At 36.3% G+C, this 22,713-nt stretch overlaps 1 protein-coding gene across 2 annotated transcripts in view; it reads left to right on the forward strand.

Annotated features, from left to right (window-relative positions):
- Positions 1-22,713, forward strand: part of PLCL2 (phospholipase C like 2) — a 94,418-nt gene that overhangs the window by 44,522 nt on the left and 27,183 nt on the right. For both annotated transcript variants that reach the window (XM_072329813.1, XM_072329812.1), the window contains exons 3-4: positions 6,115-8,601; positions 12,231-12,434. In XM_072329813.1, coding sequence (XP_072185914.1) covers positions 6,115-8,601; positions 12,231-12,434 — 2,691 coding nt within the window. The remainder of the gene's footprint in view (positions 1-6,114; positions 8,602-12,230; positions 12,435-22,713) is intronic.

Here is a 22,713-nt window from a genome sequence, read left to right on the forward strand (position 1 = left end):
GTGCCATTAGTATGTATGCCTGACTGTGCATGATGCTTTTTTCACTTTGAAACAGAATTTGTAGAATCATAGAATGGCTTGGGTTGGAAGGTACATTAAAAGTCATTTAGCCCAACCCTGTGCCATGGGCAGGGCTGCCACCCCCCAGCTCAGCCTGCCCAGGGCCCATCCAACCAGGCCTTGAGCGCCTCCAGGGATGGAGCATCCATGGCTTCTCTGGGCAGCTGTGCCCGTGTTTCACCACACTTTGACTAAAACATTTCTTCCTGACATCTAATCTAAATCTCTCTCCTTTCAGCTTAAAACTATTCCCCTCTGTCCTGTCACTATCTGTCCCTGTAAATGATTTCTCTCCATCACTTATATAAACCCCATTTTAGTACTGGAAGGTCACAGTGTGATGTGCACAGAGCCTTCTCTTCTCCAGGCTGAACAAGTCCAGCTCCCTCAGCCTCTCTTCACAGGAGAGTTGTTCCAGCCTTCTGATCATCTTTATGGCCTTTGTCTGGACCCACTCTGACAGTTCCACAGCTTTCTTTCGCTGGAGGCCTCAGACTTGGAGGCAGTACTTCAGATGGGTCTTCGTGAGGGCAGAACAGAGGGGGAAGTGCACCTCCCTCACATTCCTGGCCACCTTTCTTTTAATGCAGCCCGAGATACAGTTGGCCTTCCAGGCCACAGGTGAATGCTTCTGGCTGATGCCCAGCTTCTCATCCACCAGAACCCTCACACCCATTTCCACAGGACTTTTCTCAATGAGTTCTTCCTGTGGTCTGTACTCATGTCTGGGATTGCCCCAGCAGAAGTACAGCTCCTTGCACTTAGCTTTGTTGAGCCTCACTCATGTGGGCCCCCTTTTAAGCTTGTCCAGGTCAGCTTGGTGTCATTTGCTAACTTGCTGAGGGTAGTTTGTATGTTATGGATTGTTGGTGGGAAAGTTCAACCTCTACTGCCATTCTATCAACATCCACCTCTATTGTCATGGACCAACATAATGAAATAGGAGGCATTATTTTAGAGCAGCCCTCACGCATAGCTTTAAAATCAGGGCTAGATTTTTTTTGTAACAGTGATGTAAAATTTTTAAACTGATTTTAGTTGCCAGTTCCTTTTTCTTTTTCCCCTTCTTTTTGTACTGACTCACACACGAAAACTTCCTTAGTTTCTTTTATAATGTTGCATGTTTTGGTCTGTAATGAGTTAGCATCTGTACATAGGCGATCCATAAATAATAATGATGTATTTTTTAGTGTTTGGAGAAATAACGATCATTTTTATTATTACCATGTTTATTAAGTATATTTTTTTGAAGAGAGCTCTTAATAATTTTGGTAGAGAAATAAGATGGTTAATATGACTATGATGTTGTATTTGTAACTGTTCGGTTGATCTATGTCTGTATTTATATCTCTAATATCATAAATGAAAACTTGAAAATTATTTTTTATTAAAATTAATTTAGAAAATCAATGTTTCAAAATAATGCTTTTTTTGTGGTTTCTTTTACCTTTAAATATCAGATCTACCTGGATACTTCTCCAAATACAAAAAATAGAAAGTAAATGTTTTTCTGCTGTGCAGGATTTTGAAGAAAAATACATAGAAATCTTAAATAAGCAGAGCTTCTATTCTATTTTAAAGTAAGCCACCTTCTGAAATAGTCTTATGTTATAGATGACATTAATTTGGGTGATTTTTGCAATTGCTGCTGCAGTGCATTTGAAGGAGATGGGCAGATTTCATAGTTAAATAGGCCAGTTAAGCATCACACAAGGAATAAAAGCAAGTCATCTGTGAGTTATATACAATGTGACAAGGGTAGTTACCTATGCGTTCATTGCTAAGACCATGAGATTCTCAGTTCCTGTCATAAAACAATGAACAGTATTGCAAGCGTTGGCTACAGATGCCATTAAATTACTTCTAAAACAGGTTTTTGCTAGATGATGTTAAATTCAGGCCTGCAGCTCCTTCTGTGCTGGGTGAGTCTTCGCAGGGTGGGGATGGAGCCGCCTTCCACAACCTCTGGTGCATAACCACGAACGGAAACGTTGTGTGGGTGAAGCATAAACAAGGGGAGTGACTGTTCCTCTAAGCAAGCAGGTCTCAGTGCTGTGGTTCCTGATCCATGCATTGCCCTTACAGTTAGCATTCGGAGTCACCAAGTGAAGTATCTGTATTGACACCAGGAACTTTCACTTCCTGGACAAGTACTCTAAAAATGTGTCATTCTGCCACTTCCTCTAGTTACCGTTGTCTCATCATTGTAAAGCAGCGTTTCAAAAGGAGTACCTTTATGGGCTAAAGGCAGACAGAGGCATTACCTTCAAATCCCAGTTACCATAACTACCACATCAGAGCTGCAGGCAGCTATGGAGGCAGACAGGGTTGCAGTCACCCATCTCAGAGGCCCACACTGGCCGATCAATGCAAAGGTCATTCTCCTTTGTGCGGGGTTCACTTGGATCTCTGCCCACAGACCCTTCACCTCCACCTTGGGAAGGCTAGGAGGCTAGGAGTTGTCTTGGCTCTGCAGCTTTCCTTCTAGAATGCTTTACTTTCTGCTATACCAAGCAATACCTGAAACTCTGGGTTATTCTTTATTTGGTAACAGCGCTTTCTTAGTCACATAAGTATTTTATTGTTTTGCATTGTGAGAGAAATAGTAATAATAAAAAAGTTACCATAGAGACTCTTTAAACAAGCCCGTCTTCTCTGCGTGCTCTTTTTTTCCATCTTTCTTTAAGTGCCATAGATGTCAGCTGGGATTATTTCTGGTGTTTGAACTTGCTTTCTGTGGACACAAACTCCTGGATAAACCAAACTCTTTGTGCTGTTTATCTGCACTTTGGTCCATCTCAGAATTTCTTGGAGATGAGATTGGATATGACATGTGATTTTGGAAATGTATTGATGAGGTGGTCATTCTGGTTTCAATGTTAAAGCCTTCTAAAAAAATACGCAGTCCTTAAAGTCCTGCTTTGTGATGACTGTGCCAGTTACAGTCCCAATATTGACTTGGTCTTCATTATGTTAGAGATACCAGAAAGCTGTTTTGACACAAAAAATCTAGTTTCTGCAATGGACAGAATTATGAAGCCACACTGTAGAGCATCTTGAACAGCACTGAAAACACTATAAGTCTACTGAATGCTGAGTTGTTTTTTGATAAATGAAGTTTGCTAATCTGTCTAACTTTATTATTTAAATCAGGCAAAAGGCCATGAGAGACTGGATCCAGTTCATGAATGCATCGCAATGTCAAGGAGAAATCCTCCATGTTATAGAGAAGAATACAACTGTCTTCTATATTAGACTATCGCTGAGGCTCAGAATCCTGTTAAATACAGTGTGTGCATTCTCTATGCAATTACATTTTCAGTTTATGAGTGAGTTTCCCTTGTGTTCCTCTTCAGTAAGTCACTTATTTGGTAAATGGTCCTGGCCTATGTCTTTGTGAAAATATCCTTTAAGTTCTTTTGTTTATTCAGGTTGATTGTGACTGTCACTGTCTCTACTGGGATGAGGACTCTCACAAGCTCAGGATCCTTGATCTCTGGAGAAGCAAAATTTAGGATCAGTAATCTGGAGCTCAGAGCTCTGAGAAACTCTGTGGACTATTTTAAAATGTATCTTTGTGGTTATCACATTCAGAGAGTGGTATCTACTGCCAGCAGGCTTTAAATGAGTAAGGCAAGTGGGGAAACTGCTTTGCCCTGCAGAAAAGTAGAATGCTGATAAAATGGCCTTGGATTCGTCTAGCAAGTAAGTAAAATGGTCTTGCACATGCTAGATTGAATTATTCTTCTAATAGATATATGCTAACTCCAATTCAGGCTTTAGGAAACTGTTTGGGAATGAGAATTCCTTGAGATGGACTTGCTGACATTAGATGACATCAAGAAACCACACTTTTTTTTTTCTTCCTTGCTATGTGGTGTCTTGGATCAGACACGGTCTTGATGGAAAAAGGCATACGTTGTCCTCTGGCTTTAAAAATACTGATTTTGATCAGGCAAAGTACTAATTCCCAGCCCTTGATGGTTCTCATGTCAGGAGGTTATCTGCTATCTGTCTCATGAAAGGGTTCAGGGATCATATTCATCTCCTAGATTTGTGTCTGAAAAATCTGGAGCACTAGGCAGTTTTAGCACATTTCATTTCAAGGCCTGAGATACTGGAAAGGAGCTTCATTGTCCATTTCTATGGGACTGTCCCTTCCTGTTTCTGAAAATTAAGTGATACGGATAAGTGAGGCTTAAAATAGAATTTTAAACCTGTGTGAGCAAAAATTACAGTTGTATTTTTTTTTTCAATTAAGAAACTTTCCTTTGTCTGAAAGAAGTCTTAACAACCAGACTACATGTAATGAGATTTCAAGAGTTACCCTTGCATCATATCCTTTGCAGGGGTTTGGACTTGGACTAAATCAGTCCTTTGTAGGGTTATTAATTTTTACTAGGCTCTTGAGAGCTTGCATAAAGGACTCTCTGCTGTCATTAAAGGTGTAAGAGTCATATGGTTAATTAATTTTTCCAAACATGAAACTGTGAACATTATGTCTACTTCACTGTTTTCACTGAAAAAGCTTTGCAGTGCTTATGAATTGAATTATAAAAGCAAAATTCTTGCACAGATTTTTTAATTCTATGAAATTAAATATAGGACATATATAACATGAACTGAAAGTGCAGTCTCCATAGGATGGATTTTGTTTGAATATTTGTTTGGTATTGTAGTTGTTAAAAGCTTTCTTTTCCTCTCCTTTCTGTCATATATGTGTTCCTTATTTGCACTGGGATGATTCAAATGGAAAACTGTTCAAGGGAAAATTAATTTTCTTGTAGAAATCTGGATAAGTTTTTTCAAGCAAAGCTGGAATATACGAACATTTCTAAATAGGATATCTAACATGAAAAGGTTATTCCATTAAAAGATGGAGTTTCTGGAGTTTCTTGTCGGTGCATGCAACTGTTTAAAAATTGCAGTATTTTTTATTCTTAAAAAAGATACAGATAATGGAAGAAAAAAAAAAAAGTGTTATTTCTTAAGGAATTGATTGTACCTAATCTGTTATTGACTTACACTTGTTTGAATCAATATAAATAACAATTAAACTAAATGAGATTATTTTTCTTTTTAAGTTTGTTTCGCTAATGACTTATATATCTAGTTTTCTATCAAGGCTTTCTCTAGCAGACTAAGAACTCAGGGTTCTTTCGTTGTTTTATGAGCAAAGGTGAACTTTGCTTCCTTTCCTGCCCAGGTCTTGCCTTTCTATTCGCCGTCTTTCTGATAATACACACCTTCTTTGGAACTCGTTAACCTTTAACCCTCTCAGGCAGTTTCTCCTGAGTCCCTGTCACTGTATTTCCTGAAATTCAGAATGCAGAGTGATTTATCTGCTCCAGTCCTGTCATTTATTTTTCAGTGCAGCTTGCAGCTCATTAAGACTAGCGTGGATGTTTTTCTAATATGGGGGTGAGATGCATATGACAATGCTCTAGACACTCTGAGGGAAGAACATGGATGGGTGCAGTAGAGGATGGAACTAGGCAAGTTAAGTGATGTCTTGTCTGTATGCTTAGATTAGGACTGTATCCTGTGAATTTTAAGTAACTAATTGTGTATTAGTATTTCTTTGGTATTCTTGATAAGATCATGTTGGTGCAGTATTAAAACATTGTATTTTGTACCGGTAAATTTCTGCAAGTATCTCTACTACTATGTAAAGACTCACAAGATAGCTTACTTCCTATGGCCTTGGCTGTAGAACCAGCTAAGTATTTAAATGGATTATTATTGATAAAATGCATATACAACATTATTGTTTTATTAACATTCTAAACTTTCCTTGATTAATTTTGTGTTTATGAAAAATATATTAAAAAAAAAAAAAAAGTTATGTCTGTGCAGGGGAGCAAACATTGAGTTATTATCAGTGTTTTCATTTGTGATGATTCCAGTAAGAATGCACGTCTTACTGGTCATCACATGTATAGTAGACCTTCTTGAAGTTCTTCATTAACTTTCAAGTGTAAGTTGAAACCTATTTCAATATTGAGCAAAATGATACTGATACATGTTTTCTTTTCTTCCCCCCTTGTTTACCAGGATGGTACAAAACAAAAACGAGAACGGAAAAAGACTGTGTCGTTCAGCAGTATGCCAACTGAGAAGAAGATCAGCAGTGCAAGTGACTGTATAAATGCAATGGTTGAAGGCTCTGAGCTCAAAAAGGTTCGATCCAATTCCAGGGTGTATCACCGATATTTTCTCTTAGATGCAGATATGCAATCCCTACGCTGGGAACCTTCAAAAAAGGATTCTGAAAAAGCAAAAATTGACATCAAGTCAATCAAAGAAGTAAGAACAGGAAAAAATACAGATATTTTTCGCAGCAATGGAATATATGACCAGATATCAGAAGACTGTGCGTTTTCAATCATATACGGAGAAAACTACGAGTCACTAGATCTTGTTGCTAACTCAGCAGATATTGCAAATGTTTGGGTTACTGGCTTGAGATACCTGATTTCTTATGGAAAACACACTCTAGACATGATAGAAAGTACTCAAGATAATATGCGGACTTCATGGCTTTCACAAATGTTCAGTGAATCAGATGTCGATAATTTAGGACATATACCCCTGTGTAATGCTGTACAGTTTATAAAAGACTTAAATCCTGGCTTAAAAACAAATAAAATTGAATTGAAATTCAAGGAGTTACATAGATCCAAGGAAAAAACTGGTACTGAAGTAACAAAAGAAGAGTTTATTGAAGTTTTTCATGAGCTTTGTACTCGACCTGAAATCTATTTCCTGTTGGTTCAGTTTTCAAGCAATAAAGAATTCCTAGATACCAAGGACCTCATGATGTTTTTAGAAGCAGAACAGGGTATGGCACATGTCACAGAAGAAATAAGCCTAGAAATTATTCAGAAATATGAGCCAGCCAAAGAGGGCCAGGAAAAGGGTTGGCTTTCTATAGATGGGTTTACGAATTACCTTACTTCCCCAGACTGCCACATATTTGATCCAGAACACAAAAAAGTTTGTCAAGATATGAAACAGCCATTATCTCATTATTTTATAAATTCATCTCATAATACATACTTGATAGAGGATCAGTTTCGGGGGCCTTCTGACATCACAGGTTATATTCGTGCTCTTAAAATGGGTTGTCGAAGTGTTGAATTGGATGTTTGGGATGGTCCAGATAATGAGCCTGTGATTTACACGGGACATACCATGACTTCTCAGATTGTCTTCCGTAGTGTGATTGACATTATTAACAAGTATGCATTTTTTGCTTCAGAGTACCCTCTTATTTTGTGTTTAGAAAATCATTGTTCTATTAAACAGCAGAAAGTGATGGTACAACACATGAAGAAAATTTTGGGGGACAAACTACATACTCAGTCTCCAAACATTGAAGACTCTTATCTTCCATCACCGGAATCACTTAAAGGAAAAATACTAATTAAAGCAAAAAAGCTTTCCTCAAATTGTTCTGGACTAGAAGGAGATGTTACAGATGAAGATGAAGGGGCAGAAATGTCACAGAGAGTGGGGAAGGAGGGTGTAGAACAACAAAACTCTTTGACTGGGAAACGATTTCAGCTTTGCAAAGAGCTCTCTGAGTTGGTAAGCATATGTAAATCAGTTCAGTTCAAAGAGTTTCAAGTTTCATTTCAGCTCCAGAAGTACTGGGAAGTGTGCTCATTTAATGAAGTGCTTGCTAGCAAATATGCCAATGAAAACCCGGGAGACTTTGTAAATTATAACAAACGTTTTCTTGCCAGGGTTTTTCCCAGCCCTATGAGGATCGACTCTAGTAATATGAATCCCCAGGATTTTTGGAAATGTGGCTGTCAGATAGTAGCCATGAACTTTCAGACACCTGGATTAATGATGGATCTTAACATTGGTTGGTTTCGACAAAATGGAAACTGTGGCTATGTCCTTCGTCCTGCTATCATGAGAGAAGAAGTATCATTCTTTAGTGCAAACACAAAAGACACAGTGCCTGGAGTTTCACCTCAGCTGCTTCATATTAAAATCATTAGTGGGCAAAACTTTCCTAAACCCAAAGGATCAGGTGCCAAAGGTGATGTTGTGGATCCGTACGTCTATGTTGAAATACATGGAATCCCTGCTGACTGTGCTGAGCAAAGGACAAAAACTATGCATCAGAATGGTGATAATCCAATTTTTGATGAAAGTTTTGAATTTCAAATAAATTTACCAGAACTAGCAATGGTGCGTTTTGTAGTGCTGGATGATGATTACATTGGGGATGAATTTATTGGGCAGTACACTATTCCCTTTGAGTGTCTACAGACTGGCTATCGACATGTTCCTCTGCAGTCTTTAACTGGTGAAATGTTAGCACATGCTTCCTTGTTCGTGCATGTGGCCATTACTAATCGAAGGGGTGGTGGGAAACCTCATAAACGGGGCCTCTCTGTGAGGAAGGGCAAGAAATCACGGGAGTATGCTTCTGTGAGAACACTGTGGATTAAAACAATAGATGAAGTGTTCAAGAATGCTCTCCAACCTATACGAGATGCCACGGATTTGAGAGAAAATATGCAGGTACAGTTTTTATGGTGAATTTATCAGTACTTTAAGTGTATTTTTATTATGTATTTTTTATTTATTAATTATTTATTATGTATTTTTTTATTGTATACATGATATAGGCCGTTTAGAGCCTTATTGCATTTTATAAGTTACTTTAATCAAGTCTAATTCTGAACAGCTTTATAAACTGATAATATTAGAGCAACTTTTGGAGCGATACCATCTACTGATGTAAATTTTGAATCGTACATATACTTCGCCATTTTCTTTCCATGTGCAAAATATGATCCAGTTGTTAGAACTCAAACTTGTTGACTAGTCCTATGTTGTTGAAAAAAAAATTGTTATATATGTGCTAGTGGAAATTACAGGAAGATTTTGGCTTGTTTTTGTTGAACCCAAAAGATCACGCTTCCAAATGCAATTGTTGGAGATTCTAATAAAGATTTCAGGTAAATAAGCCCTTTGTAAATCTAAATCAAAGAGGACTTTTAACTTATATTTTATTTAGTAAGCCTTTTAACTAATTACAAACTTCTGAAGAAATGCTAGCAATGATCAGTAAAATTCAGCAGCATCATCTGAAATGAAGAGACTGTTAAATCATCGTACTTTTATTTAATATTAAGGGGAAACTGATCGAAGACATATCACTGTAGATAAATTTTCATAATGAATAATGTTATCTTGGAGAGATTTTTATTAGTACTACAGGTATAAAACTACTTTTTTTTTTTTTTATTTTTATGAAAGAAGTAGTTCAGTGTGTTGAAGCTCCCCCATTCTTTTTGATATATAAAATTACTGTACACAGAAATTATTTGAAAACTATGGAGACAATATTCTGGTTTGTGAAAGTGTTTTGCATTACAAGCTAGATATAGAGTGAACTTCACAGGTTGTTAATCTCTTGAAGCATAAAATTCTGTCATATAAGAGGTACTGGATTTTAAAGTGGCTTTCAAGGAGTAGCTGAATCATAGAATCAGAGAATCACAAGGTTGGAAAGGACCTACAAGGTCATCTAATCCAACCATCCTCCCATTACCATAGCTACCACAAGCCACTAAACCATATCTTGTAGCTCCTCATCCAGACGCCTCTTGAACACTGCCAGGGATGGCGACTCCATCACCTCCGTGGGCAGTCGTTCCAGTGCCTGACAACTCTCTGAGAGAAAAAGTTTTTTCTTATGTCTAATCTAAACTTCCTCTGGTACAACTTGTGGCCATTTCCTTGGGTCCTGTTTGTTGCATGGGAGAAGAGGCCAAGCCCCTCCTCATCACAACCTCCCTTCAGGAAGTTGTAGAGTGCAATGAGGTCTCCCCTGAGCCTCCTCTTCTCCAGGCTAAACAATCCTCAAAAACAACCCCCTCAGCTGCTCCTCATAAGACTTGTGCTCCAGACCCCTCACCCATTCTGTTGCCCTCCTCTGGACACGTTCCAGGGACTCAATATCTTTCTTGTAGCGAGGAGCCCAAAATTGAACACAGCACTTGAGATGTGTCCTCACCAGTGCTGAGTACATGGGGATGATTACCGCTCTCTTAAATCTAAGATTTAAGGGAAGAGTGAAATCATGCAGTTTTTGTAGCTGCTTCAAACGTCTCTACTTGTGCTGCGTTTCCAGAACTGCTATAATTTCTGTCAGGCTTTGCAGTATGATTTCTTTGAATGTGAGATGTTGGAAGATGTTGTGGATATTTTATTCTCCCAGTTTAAGTTGTGCTATCAACTAAATTATTATTGTATCTCAAAGTTCTATCAAGAAAGTATTTTATGTACATGGAGGAACATTAATTTTATGTAGCTTTCCTGTCAGGTTATATAATGTGTATAATTTGAAATCTGTATAACTAAAGATTTCCAACTAATAAATAAGTAAACCACTCAAAATAAATACCAGCTTATGTTGAGGAATGTGGTTTATGAATTATGGCTTTTGGGGCAAGGAAGAACGTAATATCCCTGAAGCCAGATACTGATAAACTGGTTTTGTTTTTAATGTAAACTGGGAGAAAAAATAGGGTAGTGTAGAGCAGAAAGTTTATTTATTTATTTATTTATTTATTTATTTATTTATTATATATTTAATCATAGGTAGCCTTTTATTATCTTTGTTAAGCACTAGAATGCCATGACAAAAGCTGATGTCATAACTCGTTATGTACCCATCACCGATAAAAGAACAGTGTATGTGATGTGTGTTCAAATTGTTGGACAGAGTCAGATGCACAGTTAGAAGTCAAAGACAGGAGTTACAAATATATCTTTGTCCTGCCCACTAATAGCTAGTGTGTATGCTCCCTGTGCTCTTGTTTACATCTCTGTAAAATTATTGTTCATAATGATTTATTCATGTTGTAAAGCAAAATCGGCTTGAATAGACTTTCCAATGTCGCCTTCTTTTTTTTCCTTTCCAATTGTGTAATTACTGTATCATTAAGCTGTAGGCTGGTTGTTAGAAGTAGTTTGTCTTTGCTGGACAGTTACTCAATGCGACTTTACTGAAGTATACTGTGAGTGAATGTAATAGATGTAACTTAGGTATCCACGTAACTTTGCATGAATATCCTGTGTGTAGATACCTTGAAGTCTATTTTGTGTATTTTGTCTCATAAAAGGAGAGCAGAATACTTCACGTTTGATTACTGTTTGCATTAAAGTTGACATTATGTCTCTCAAGGACGTTTGTCCAAAAAAGAGCCAGTGAGATGGAAAAAGGTTTGATGAAAATGATTATCAGTCCTAAAGACTGGTCAGATAACCCTCGTATGTAAGATGTGAGAGAAAGGAGCATTGAGCACATTTGTAACTTAAGTGTGCAATGTTTTTTGTTTCTTCCAGGAAAACAAACTCCAGACCTGCCAGAGATCACCAGCTCCCACTTGGTACAGAAATCCTAAATTTATTAACTGCTGAGAGCATTCCTGTCATGGAATTTCAGTGGCTGCTTGGAGTCACATTATATTTCTAATACTGGAAATTCTTCTCAAGTTTTAACATGCAATTTTATATTCCACCATATTGGATAGCAAATAAGGCTAAAACAAATTTTAGGGAAAGATACAAAATTGGAATTTGTGTAAAAGTTCCTGAAAAATTTGTTAGAGTGATCCAGTGATTGAAGTGACATCAGTAGTGGAGTGCTGGGTTTGTGAATCACACCAAATGGGAGCCAGCAGATCCACAGCACGTCTGGATGATAGTTAAGGTATGTCTAAAGTTACAAATGGGCTGAATTCCTTCTTCCACTCCACCTTGCTTATATGGGATGTTCACTGCCTACTATGTTGTACCTCCTGGTAGCATATTAAAAGTTACTTTGAAATACCTTTCAGAATTTTTTTCAAAACAAATAAGGAGTATGTTTCAGAATTCATGTATTTACATTGTTAATTTTAATAGCGGAATAGGATGCACAGTCTTGTTCTAACTAGCTTTTTGCTGCAGCAGATATTGTTGGAACTTTGAACATTTCTGGTAAAATACAAGAATAACATTGTTTGCTTTAAAACTGCCAGTTTTAAAGGGAAAAGCTGTGTACATTGTAGCTCAGCTATTGCAGTGTTGTATATTAACCTGAAAGAATCAGAAATTGTATTTAACTGTAAAGGAAACTCTTTCTTTCCTTTTTGCAGAATGCAGTAGTCTCATTCAAAGAATTATGTGGCCTCTCTCCTGTAGCAAATCTTATGCAGTGCATTTTGGCAGTGTCTACACGCTTGGTTGGGCCTGATAGTACACCCTTGGTAGTACTGAATCTCAATGATCAGTATCCGACTATGGAGCTCCAAGGGATAGTTCCAGAGGTCTTGAAAAAGATTGTAACAGCATATGACATGGTGAGTAGTCCTTTGTGGTTATTTTATATGCTATCTGAACACTTTCTTCTTAGAATACACAGTACTATGCCTGTTTAGAAACATTTTGCCATTTTAACCTGTGAATTGCTGTTTTATACTTTGTTACATATGTTTGAAAGCCATTCCCATAAATGTGCTGCAACTGGTAGTGTTTACATATCAGGTAAAAGAGAAAGATTAATACACTGCATGTGAATATGTAAGTGTACACCTCAGAAGGCAAAGTGGTTATCATCAAGAGGATGTAACATGAAGAGGATGTATTAATTTACCTGTTCTGCAGTAACTCGAAGCTGTCTGCCTATCATTAAACCTCTTACAGTGATTTGCTACTTAATATTTTTCATTTTATAAACATTCCTTTGGCACTGACTTAGTGTGGACAGAAAACTGTCAGAAAAAGTTTTTAGGAATTTTAGTTTTAGAAGCAACTTGAAGTGTTAAAATTTGCACGTGCCTTTTTGTTTCCCTGTGCTATATCTTGGAGAACTCAAACTCATTTAATTAGCCTGTAATCAGCTGTAATACTAACTTCAGCCCTTTATACTTAAGTTAATATGTAAATTGTGTCTTTAGAAACTGGAAATCTAACATTTTACAAGAAGGAAGGAGAGTCTTATACATTGAGAAATAAAAGATTATACCCACCTACCAAAAACTTAAAGTATCAAAAAAGGAAGATGCATTGAGCAGATGAGTGTGATTTGAAATGTCCTCCACTTATGTATTCTGGAACACAGTAACTGGGCCTTATATTTATTTATTTTGTAATTGCTTTAGTTTGATGTATCGTCTGACAGTAGGGGAATATTTCTTGGATAATTTTGCATTAATTTTCTGTGTTTAAAGGAGAAATCTCACTGAACAAGATCAAGTCACCATATTGTGAACAATCTTCAAAGAAAAAAAAAAAAAAAGAAAGAAAATAAGCTGGTAGCTCAGTTCCATGTATAAATTTTTAAACCATTTTCTAGAACTTTTAGAATAATACTGTACCATTGTCCTAAAGTACTAAGTACAAATTGGTAATTAACAATTTATACAGAGCTTGTATAGATTAATGATTGTATAAATACAATACAATTTGATCAGAACAGTTACAAAAAGATAATATCTTAATGGTAGCTTAGAAGATATCATCATAATTAGGATGGAAACAGGTGTGATTGTTGGACTTACACATATAGTATACTTAATGAAGTTCTGTTTTGTTGGTGGAAGTGTCTCTACCTGTTGTTTGTTCTGATGCTGCTCCTTGTTTTTTATTAAAATATTCCAAATATTTAAGTATTTTTATAAAAATCTTTTTAAAAAATACTTTTTTTTTATATTATTATTTTTTTAGATAGAGGTGACTCATATCTTCAGAAAGTTTCACAATGCAAATTTGTTTTTTCCTCTTCTTTACCATAGCTTTATCCCCTGTAGTCAAGTGATTTGAATATTTGTGTACTTAGAAATTTATGCTTCATTTTCACTGAATAAAACAATAGGATATTTATGTAATGGCATCTTCAATGCATTTTATCATCTCTGCTTCTGTAAGGAATGGTAAAGACTTTGTTTCATACAAAGACAAACATGAAGACGACTTCAAACTTTTAGCTTTAAATAATATTGAAGATTAATAAACAAAACAATTATTTTAGTCAAGCTTACAAATGAAAATAATGAGATGCATTTCAAATTGTGAAACTTGGTCTGTCCAGCTGGACAAAAAAAGTTTTAAGCAATTAATATCATTAGGATCTACTGAATAATCCTGTGTCAGACATGGGAGCTGTGCTGATAGGTCTTTTTTTTTCTGAAAGCTCCCCTAGATATCAACTGGAGGAAATGTGAGGATGCCTATCATTGCCCATGAGAAGATGTGAAGCTATCTAGCTCACATTTCAAAATATGCTATAGTGACAGATGTTTAGACTCTGATATTAATGGGTTTATTTGTGCATTTTTTTTTTTGTTTGTTTGAATTTAGTAAGCCCTCAAAATGACACACTTTATTATTAATAGTTGGTTTTGGTTTGGGGATTTTCTGGCCATCATTAAAGAGCAGGTGGGTGTAAAATTGGGCTTAGTAATGAGAAGCCTTATCTAGAACTAAGAAAGGATAGCTGTGCTATCAAAATAATGATTACCTCCTTGTCTTATTTTATACCTCAGTGTAGATCAAAAGTATATTTCAGCCATATTCTTCCGATGTGTCAGTGTGCTAAGTATGAAATCATGATGTTAAAAGGGAACACATTATGTATTTGTTAACTAAATGTGGAGTAACACTGTAAATGCATAAGTTGTCAGGACCTTGCATGAATTCGGAATGTGTCAGTCTGAATGATATTTTCAAAGTAATTCTGTGTCAGTGGGAGTATCTGGGACAAATGAATTTTTATTTGTCAGATATGCTCCCAATTTTATAAAATCATAATCAACATAGAAAGCAATGTTCCGCCAAGATTATTAATTATCCAGAAGAATTTATTTGCATTGAAAGGGTTATCTTTGCTCTGTTAAGTGAGACAGGATGTAAGAATCTTACAGTGGGACAGTCAATTTGCATTGAAATAATTACAGTTATAAGAAGAGTGCGGTACTGCAAGGACACATCTAAGGTAAGAATAACTTCAGGGTTACATGGGTACATACAGTTTTTAAGGAAACAGCTAAACAAATGATATGTTAATTAGTATGTCACTACATAATTATTTTTATATATGTAAACAAACAGCATGTAATGCTTTTTTTTTTTTTTAATTGCCAGCATTCACTACCACATTAATGGAGGAGCTACGGGTTAAATTAGTGTGTCTTTGAGCTTCATGAGTGATTTTCCATCAGCCTTACTAAGACCAAAAGTTTACCCAGGAAATAAGAAAATCTTCAGCTTTTATCCATGCTGTGGCAGTTGAGGTGTCTTTTCAGAAGAATGAAAAGAGATATAACTAGGAAATTTGAGAAGCTTAAGTTGCGTATTTTTCTCTAGCTACTCCGTGCTCCTGAGTAAATTTTCATCCTTATTTTTTCTCACTGTTTAACAATGTTTTATTTTTCCCTTTCGTTCATGAACTTCAGCTTCCTTTATGTGATACTTCAGCATGCACTCTGTTGGTGTCATCACACCCATCACTGATCAGTGCTGCAGACTGAAGCTTGGAGTTAAGGCAAGTGCCTCTTCCACACCATTGCATGTTTTTTTTATGTCTTATGAGATTTAAGATAAACAGTAAGTAAACCTTAAAAAGTTGTATTATGGCAAGAGGAAAAAAAAAATTATCTTGTCCTAAGTCTGCAGCATTATTCAGTGATGGCTGTAATAGCATTGCAAAGATATGCTAGAGGATCATACAAAGGAAGCCAGATACTGTTGAGATACTGTCTTTGTCTGACCTTTGTGAAGGATGAAATGTCCTATTTGATGAAGATGAGGTTTTCTGAAGTTTACAAGGAAATGGGTACTTATAAGAAGAAAACTAACATAGAAAGCTAAGCAGAAAGCTCTACCTGTGTGAAGGAAGATAAAGTAATGCTGCTGTAATAATTAGCATTGATTGTTATTAAGACCTAATTGTGTAGTGATGCTAGGCCTATTTTTTTCACATTAAAGAAAAAAAAAAAAAGAGAACAGCAAAAAATTCCACACATGAAAGTTATGAAAGTTATATTGTAATTCAAAGTGTATTCGGACTGATAGTACAGGAGGTCTTAATTTGTGTCAAGTAGTATGGATAGCTTTTGGAGATGCGCTCTAGGGACAGGATCAAAATCAGGTCTGAGTTTATTGATGCTGAGGATTATGAGATAATGAAAATGAGAGGTATTAAAAGACACCAAAGCTTGTAAACCGGAATACACAATCTGATTTGTGAATATTAATTATGTATTAAGCTTGCATCTGGTTATCTGATTGTTGGCAGCAGGTTGCATATACAGTCATGTTGAAGTTAACTTCGTGTTACATAGTTGCAAATTGTTCCAGTGACATGAGCTAATTAAGGTAGCCTATATTTTGATTTACGTACTGTTTGGAAGATACTAGAATAGTTATAGACTGGATCAACACTAACAGGGCCTACTAAAAGCTGTCTAAAAGGGTCTTACTATCCAGGTGTTGGTCATCTTATATTTTGTCTGCTGCTCAGTACCTTAAATGTTCTTTATCTTTAAAAACCGTCTTGGTATCCATGCACATGAATTTGGTGGGACACTTCTGTGTCAGACATATTGGGTCGAAATATGACAGAAACAAAAAGTGTATCAATTTTGTGAAACATAAATTTTCCTAGGAATAGTTAGGAGATCTGTTTTGAGTCATACTTAGATTGTAAAATCAATATTAGTTACCTTGTTGCTGATGTAGGTTCTAGGTATCTATGGTTACTTTCCAAATGTATGAAGAGATTTCAGTCCTTCTTCTGTGGTTATGAAACTGTATCTTGAGAGAACATGTACATTAAGAATTGTGCACTTCCTCGCAGCTTGTTAATGTGCCAGAGTTATTTAGCTGACAGGCCTTTGCTCCACAAATTATCCTTTGGGGTTGAAAAGCTGTGCTAACAAAAGAGATACAAGGTCCAGTGCTGCTACTTACTGATTGGTCTTGAAAGATGGAATGAGTGAACAGGTTGTTTTCACTCTCATGTAATTTAATTTTACCTAAATTTTAGATTTTGGATGGTTACAAAGAAAGCTGAGTTCTAGATGGTCACCAGACAAGTCTAATCTAACTTTCGATCTCATGTGGTAGCATCTGACCTCTGTCTGCTTTTTGCACCTAAAGAAAATCTACATTTTTCAATCTGGAGCCTGTTCTGAGGAATATGTGACTGGCTTACGCTGCAAAAGTGCTTAGTTTTCCCCAGCTGATTCAGCTGAAGTCCATGCTACAAGACATCCTCCACAAAGTTGAAGCCATGTGAAAATTAGGAGGATAAATAGATGCTTAGCCATATTGTGGTTAAATATAAAAAATATGAAAGCTCACTGTGAAGAAATTTATGAGCAATTTAAAAACCAATAAATTATTTCTTGAAAATATTGGAAACGAAGCTCATCAGAGTGTGTACAGCTGGTAGCTGATCAAAGAGTATAAGCTGCAGGAAAGAAACAAAACCATAAAACTAAATTTTTTTGGCATCCGTGCACCTCTGGAGATTGAGTGGTTCATGCAAAACATTTCTTTATGTGGAGATCAGTGGAGAATGCACCTCTAACTGAACTGCTAGTAAAAGAAGTTACAAAGGAAAGACGAAGTGAATGATTTTATTTTTTTTTTACTAGAAAGTAATGATATTCATTCAAGCGTTCTCAAGGATTGATATATCCAAACTGCTAAATTGCTGTGTGTATCCTCACACCTAAAACTGACTATCTAAGTTGTTAGTGTGGTGCCAGTCTTTCAAAAGATTTCCAGAGGAAATCAAGAATTTTCAGCTCAGACAGCCCGTCATCTGTACTGTGAAAATGGGTAGAGTTCATTGAAGTCAAGAAGCTTGTAGACAAGGAAGTCTAGTCTATTTTGAAAAAAGCATTTGACAGAGTCCCTTTCCAAATACTTATACTGAAATGAGGTTATTACTGAATTTTTTAGCCTTTTAAAATACTTCATTATGCCCTGAAGACTGGAGCAAATGTTGATTTTAACTGGCCGTTCCAGCAAGAAAGGAGTTTTTAGGAGAGTTATTTGTATTCATTATTGCAATTGGTTGTAATTTTCTAGAAAAAGTAAGGTAGGCTTTAAGTATATTTGCAAGAATTTTGATCCAGCTAACATAGCTAAATTGTCTTAATGATGCCCCAAGAACAGTCTTTACTTAGGTGATAAATAGATAAAGCTCACTGGTGAAGAGATTGAAGGGCAAAAGTATTAATTGCAGTATATTAATTGCAATTTAATATTGCAGGTAGCCTAAGTAATATTTTTGTCCTGTTAAATAGCAACTGCATATTCTTTTTTAACTTTTTTTTTTTTTTTTTTTTAATTTAAAAAAATGAGTTTAAAAAGTTGCTGAGTGCAGTTTTTAGTCTGTCAAAAAAATTGTTGAGAATTAAAGAACTGATGGAACATACAGTGAATAGCATGGGCAGTTCCTTCAAAAGCAGCTATGTTGTTATCAGATCTTGTTTTCCTGTTGTGTAACAGGACAGTCATTCTAAACTGCAAGTTGCAATTACACATCCAAAAGCAGATATGCAGATGATAACCACAGATTATATTGGGTCTTTCAGTCCACGGGGGCAGAAACAAACGTCTAATTTTGGATATTCATGCTTCACTGCCAAATGTTGTAAAGTATGAGCTGTTCCGCATTGAATGAAAAACTCTGATAATGACAACTTGATGCTTTTGGGAAGTCAAGATTTCTTCATTTTTTTTATTAAGAGCATGAATGATGAAAATTTGGATGTCCTCTCAGTAATTCCATTATGGCTTATGGCTGACTCACACTATTTATAAGAACATAGAATGTACTCTTCTCATGTACCACATGAGAAGAGTAGTTCATCTAGCTTACTTTCTTGTTTCTAATGTATTCCAATGGCATGTTAATGGAAAAGCATCAAAATAGGTCACATGAATAGTAGCTTCTCTTAAATGTATTCCGTATTTCCAATAGTACTTCTCGTTTTCTTTCCCAATGAGTTTTTAATCTTCTGTTTGTCTTTTTCACCACTCCTGTGTGAGAAATGTGGTTATTTGATCTTTCACTGATACTCTGAGTTTCAAAAATAACGTTGTCTATTAATTTTTTTTCCCCAAGGATATCAGTGTTCTGCTTCTTTTTACAGATGGAGGCTATTTCCCTTTTTTATACATGTGTGTATATATATATATATATATATTTACATGCCTCCTTATTGTCCACTTTTTACATAGTGTTCTCATTCTTCTTGTTTAAAAATAACAAAAAGTATTTTTTCTGACAGCCAGAGCATCGGGAAAACTGGACAAAATGGTTGTTGAGTGTATAAGTTGAATGCCATTGCACGCATAGTTTAAAAGAGAGCTGCTGGCTATTTTATTTACTGTCTTCAATCTGGCCTTCTCAAGTACTTGTGAGGAATGAAGAGAGGACACACAGAATTTTAAATACAGAATTTGTGGACTCTTACTTCCTTTGGTAAATGTGCGAAGTCTTCAGTGTGCAATGAAGTAGTAGTTAGAAGTTTTGTTTTCTCTCCTTGGTGCTTTGGACAGTACACAGATAGTGAAAAGATTCTTCTTTATATGGCATCTCTGAACTGGCTAAGCTGAACCACTCTTAATTTTTACTTATGATGAAGTTACTACTGATTTTTTGTTTGTTTGTTTGCTTCTGTAAGCGTACTGCTAGAAAGCTCAATTGTAAAAATTTCTTTTGATTGAAGATGTCGACTTTAAAATCCTTGTTTACAGAGAATCATTAATGATGGAAGCCATCTCTGGAAATCACCTTGTCCGATCCCCTGATGAAATCAGGGCCAGCTAGAGCAGATTGCCTAAGACTGTGTTCAGTTGAGTGTTGAATATCACACAGGATGAACACTCAACAGACCCTCTGGGCAAACTGTGCCATTGTATGACCACACAAGATTCCCCTGAGCCTTCTCTGCTTGAACCTGAACATTCTCAGCTCTCTCAGCCTGTCATTATGTGAATGATGCCCCAGTCCTGTTTAGGAACAGTCTCTATGGCCCTTTGTGGGGCCCACTCCAGTAAGTCCCTATCATTCTTCTACCTGAGCCCCAGGCTGCCCTAGGTGTTCCACATGTGGCTTCAGCAATGCTTAGTAAGGGGGAAAGATTACTCCCCTTTGTCTTCTGGGGGTGTACTTCATTGTGTTCTCTTTGTTATCCATCAGAGCCCTCTAGTCCTGGTCTCAGAAGCTGCCTTCCAGTCAGTCAGCTTCCAGCCTGTACTGGTGCACTTGTAGTTCTTTTCCCTTCACTGAACTTCACAAGGTTCCTATCAACCCATCTCTCCAGCCTGTAAAGTCTTTCTGAATAGCAGTTCAGCCACGTGCTGTACCCACCCTCCTCCAAGCCTTGTATCTTTTGCTAGCTTGCTGAAGGTGCACTGTCATGCAGGTGATGAATGGAGGTGTTAAACACTGTTAGCTCAAGCATCAGCCCCTGGGGTATGCCACTAGTGACTGAATCAGGCTTGAGGACCCCTTTCTCTTGAAAACTGAGTAGCATTGATCTAGCTGTCAGGTAACTGTCAAGATTTAATCACTGGTTATTGAATTTTGAAGGGAGCTCAGTAATGTGAAGAGGAGTGTCCAGCTTAATGGAAGTTCACTGCTGTTGATGTTCATGTTAGATAAAAGCATGCTTCAGAATGCTTTCAGTCCCCTCACCATTAGAACAATTCACTTGGGTTCTGAGGTTTAAAATGAGTTCAGAATCTCATTTTCCAGTACATTTCCTTCCTAGCTCTATAGCAGCATTCTTTTCCAGCTGAAAATAAAAAGTCAGTACGTACACAGTTCTAAACAACTCTTTATGCAACTGCAGAGCAGGTTGACTGGCAGGTGACACGAAGGACTGAGAACAATTCTTTTGCTTATTCCAGTGTCATAACAAAACACCTTTTTGATGCAACAAAATTGAATAGTGGACTTCTTAGATAGAATTTATATGTATATTTAGTTAGTGCTGACAATATTATGTTTGTGTTCCCAGTATATGTGGTGGCATCAGTTTGGCCACTGAATAATATGCAGTTTCCAGAAATGTCACAGAAGTATATCTAATACACTGAGATTTGAGAGGAAATAAGAATATGAACAGCATTTTGTGGAGATAACTTTTTAAATAAAGATTTGCTTTATGCCTATTTTAAGTGTGGTTTCTACTGTTGGAATATAGGTCTGACGGTATTTTTAACATACGCTCTTCTTTTGTCATGGGCTTTAATTGCTAAAAACTAAAAATCTTCCTTGATGTTGCATCTCTCTTAGTGAAGACATTTTCTCTCACTGAGTTTCATCATCCTGTCACAGGTTACTGTTAGCTGGATTAGTGTAGAATGTACCTGATATATCTCTTGGTATGCTACCTACCAGTTCCAGAGGAAATAATACATACTATAGTGAGATTTTTTTTTTCCTCCTGTCTCTCAAAGATTTTTGTCTCAAGGTCTGTATTCTTGTTGGAATGTAGTGTGTAAAATATTTAAGTTTCAATTCAGTCTATGTCTTTCCCCTTAGTTGGAGGCATGAACGGGATGTTCTGTTTTCTACCAAAAACGTTTCTACCAATAAATCTTGACTTATTCAAATTCAGAATAATTTCAAGTAGTGTTAGTAGAACATGCATGTGCATCCATGTGAGTGTTTATATACATATACATACACATATACATATACATATACATATACACATACACATACACATACACATACACATACATATACATATGTAAGTATATACTTATACATGTATGTACTTACATATATTGCATATTACATCTATTATATAATATGTATTATACGTATTATATATATATTATCTTATATGTAATGCATACTTACATACATACATATAGACGTACATAGCGTTCCTTCATAGAGCTCACCTCTTCAGTAAAACAAAACAGACATAACAAAGCTCTGAAACACTGAAAATAATCTTAAAGGATAGTCTGGACTTCTATGTCCCTTTATTATTATTTACCTATAACTGTCCTAATATATTCCCGATTTATTCCTAATATATTTCCTGATATATTTGGTTTTGCTTAGAAAATGATAGATATTTTAAGTATACGATTTTTCCCTTTGTTCTGTGAGGATGCAGTCACAAAAGGGTTGAATGTTACCAAGAGTCGTGGTAAAGTTCTATTACTTGGAAACAAGACATGTTTTTAATTTCTAACCACTATAACTATTTATTTTCAAATACAGGGGCAATATACAATAATAAAGGTCTCTATTCTTCACTGATAACTCTGGACTACTTATCAGTGACCCTTGGTAGATTAAATAACTCAAATATTCTTATCCTTTTTGTTGACATTTATACTTTGGTTGAGTTACTAAAAGTTTTTCTGATAAGTAGGTGAAATGGTTGCATGATTTAGCAAATAGAGTTGAAGGAATAGATCAAAATGTCAGCCTGTCAAATTCAAAGACTTCAAGGCTTATAGGGTGTGCCATCCCATATTCCTCATTTTCCGCTGTCCAGAAAGATAAGAATGTAGTCCAGCCATTCCTGACACTTACACTGTAAGTACCAGAACCCTGCTATAAGATAGATGAGAGTCAGGAATTGCAGGGAG

This window comes from Excalfactoria chinensis, chromosome 2, assembly GCF_039878825.1.
Source record: "Excalfactoria chinensis isolate bCotChi1 chromosome 2, bCotChi1.hap2, whole genome shotgun sequence".
NCBI classification, from domain to species: Eukaryota; Metazoa; Chordata; class Aves; order Galliformes; family Phasianidae; genus Excalfactoria; species Excalfactoria chinensis.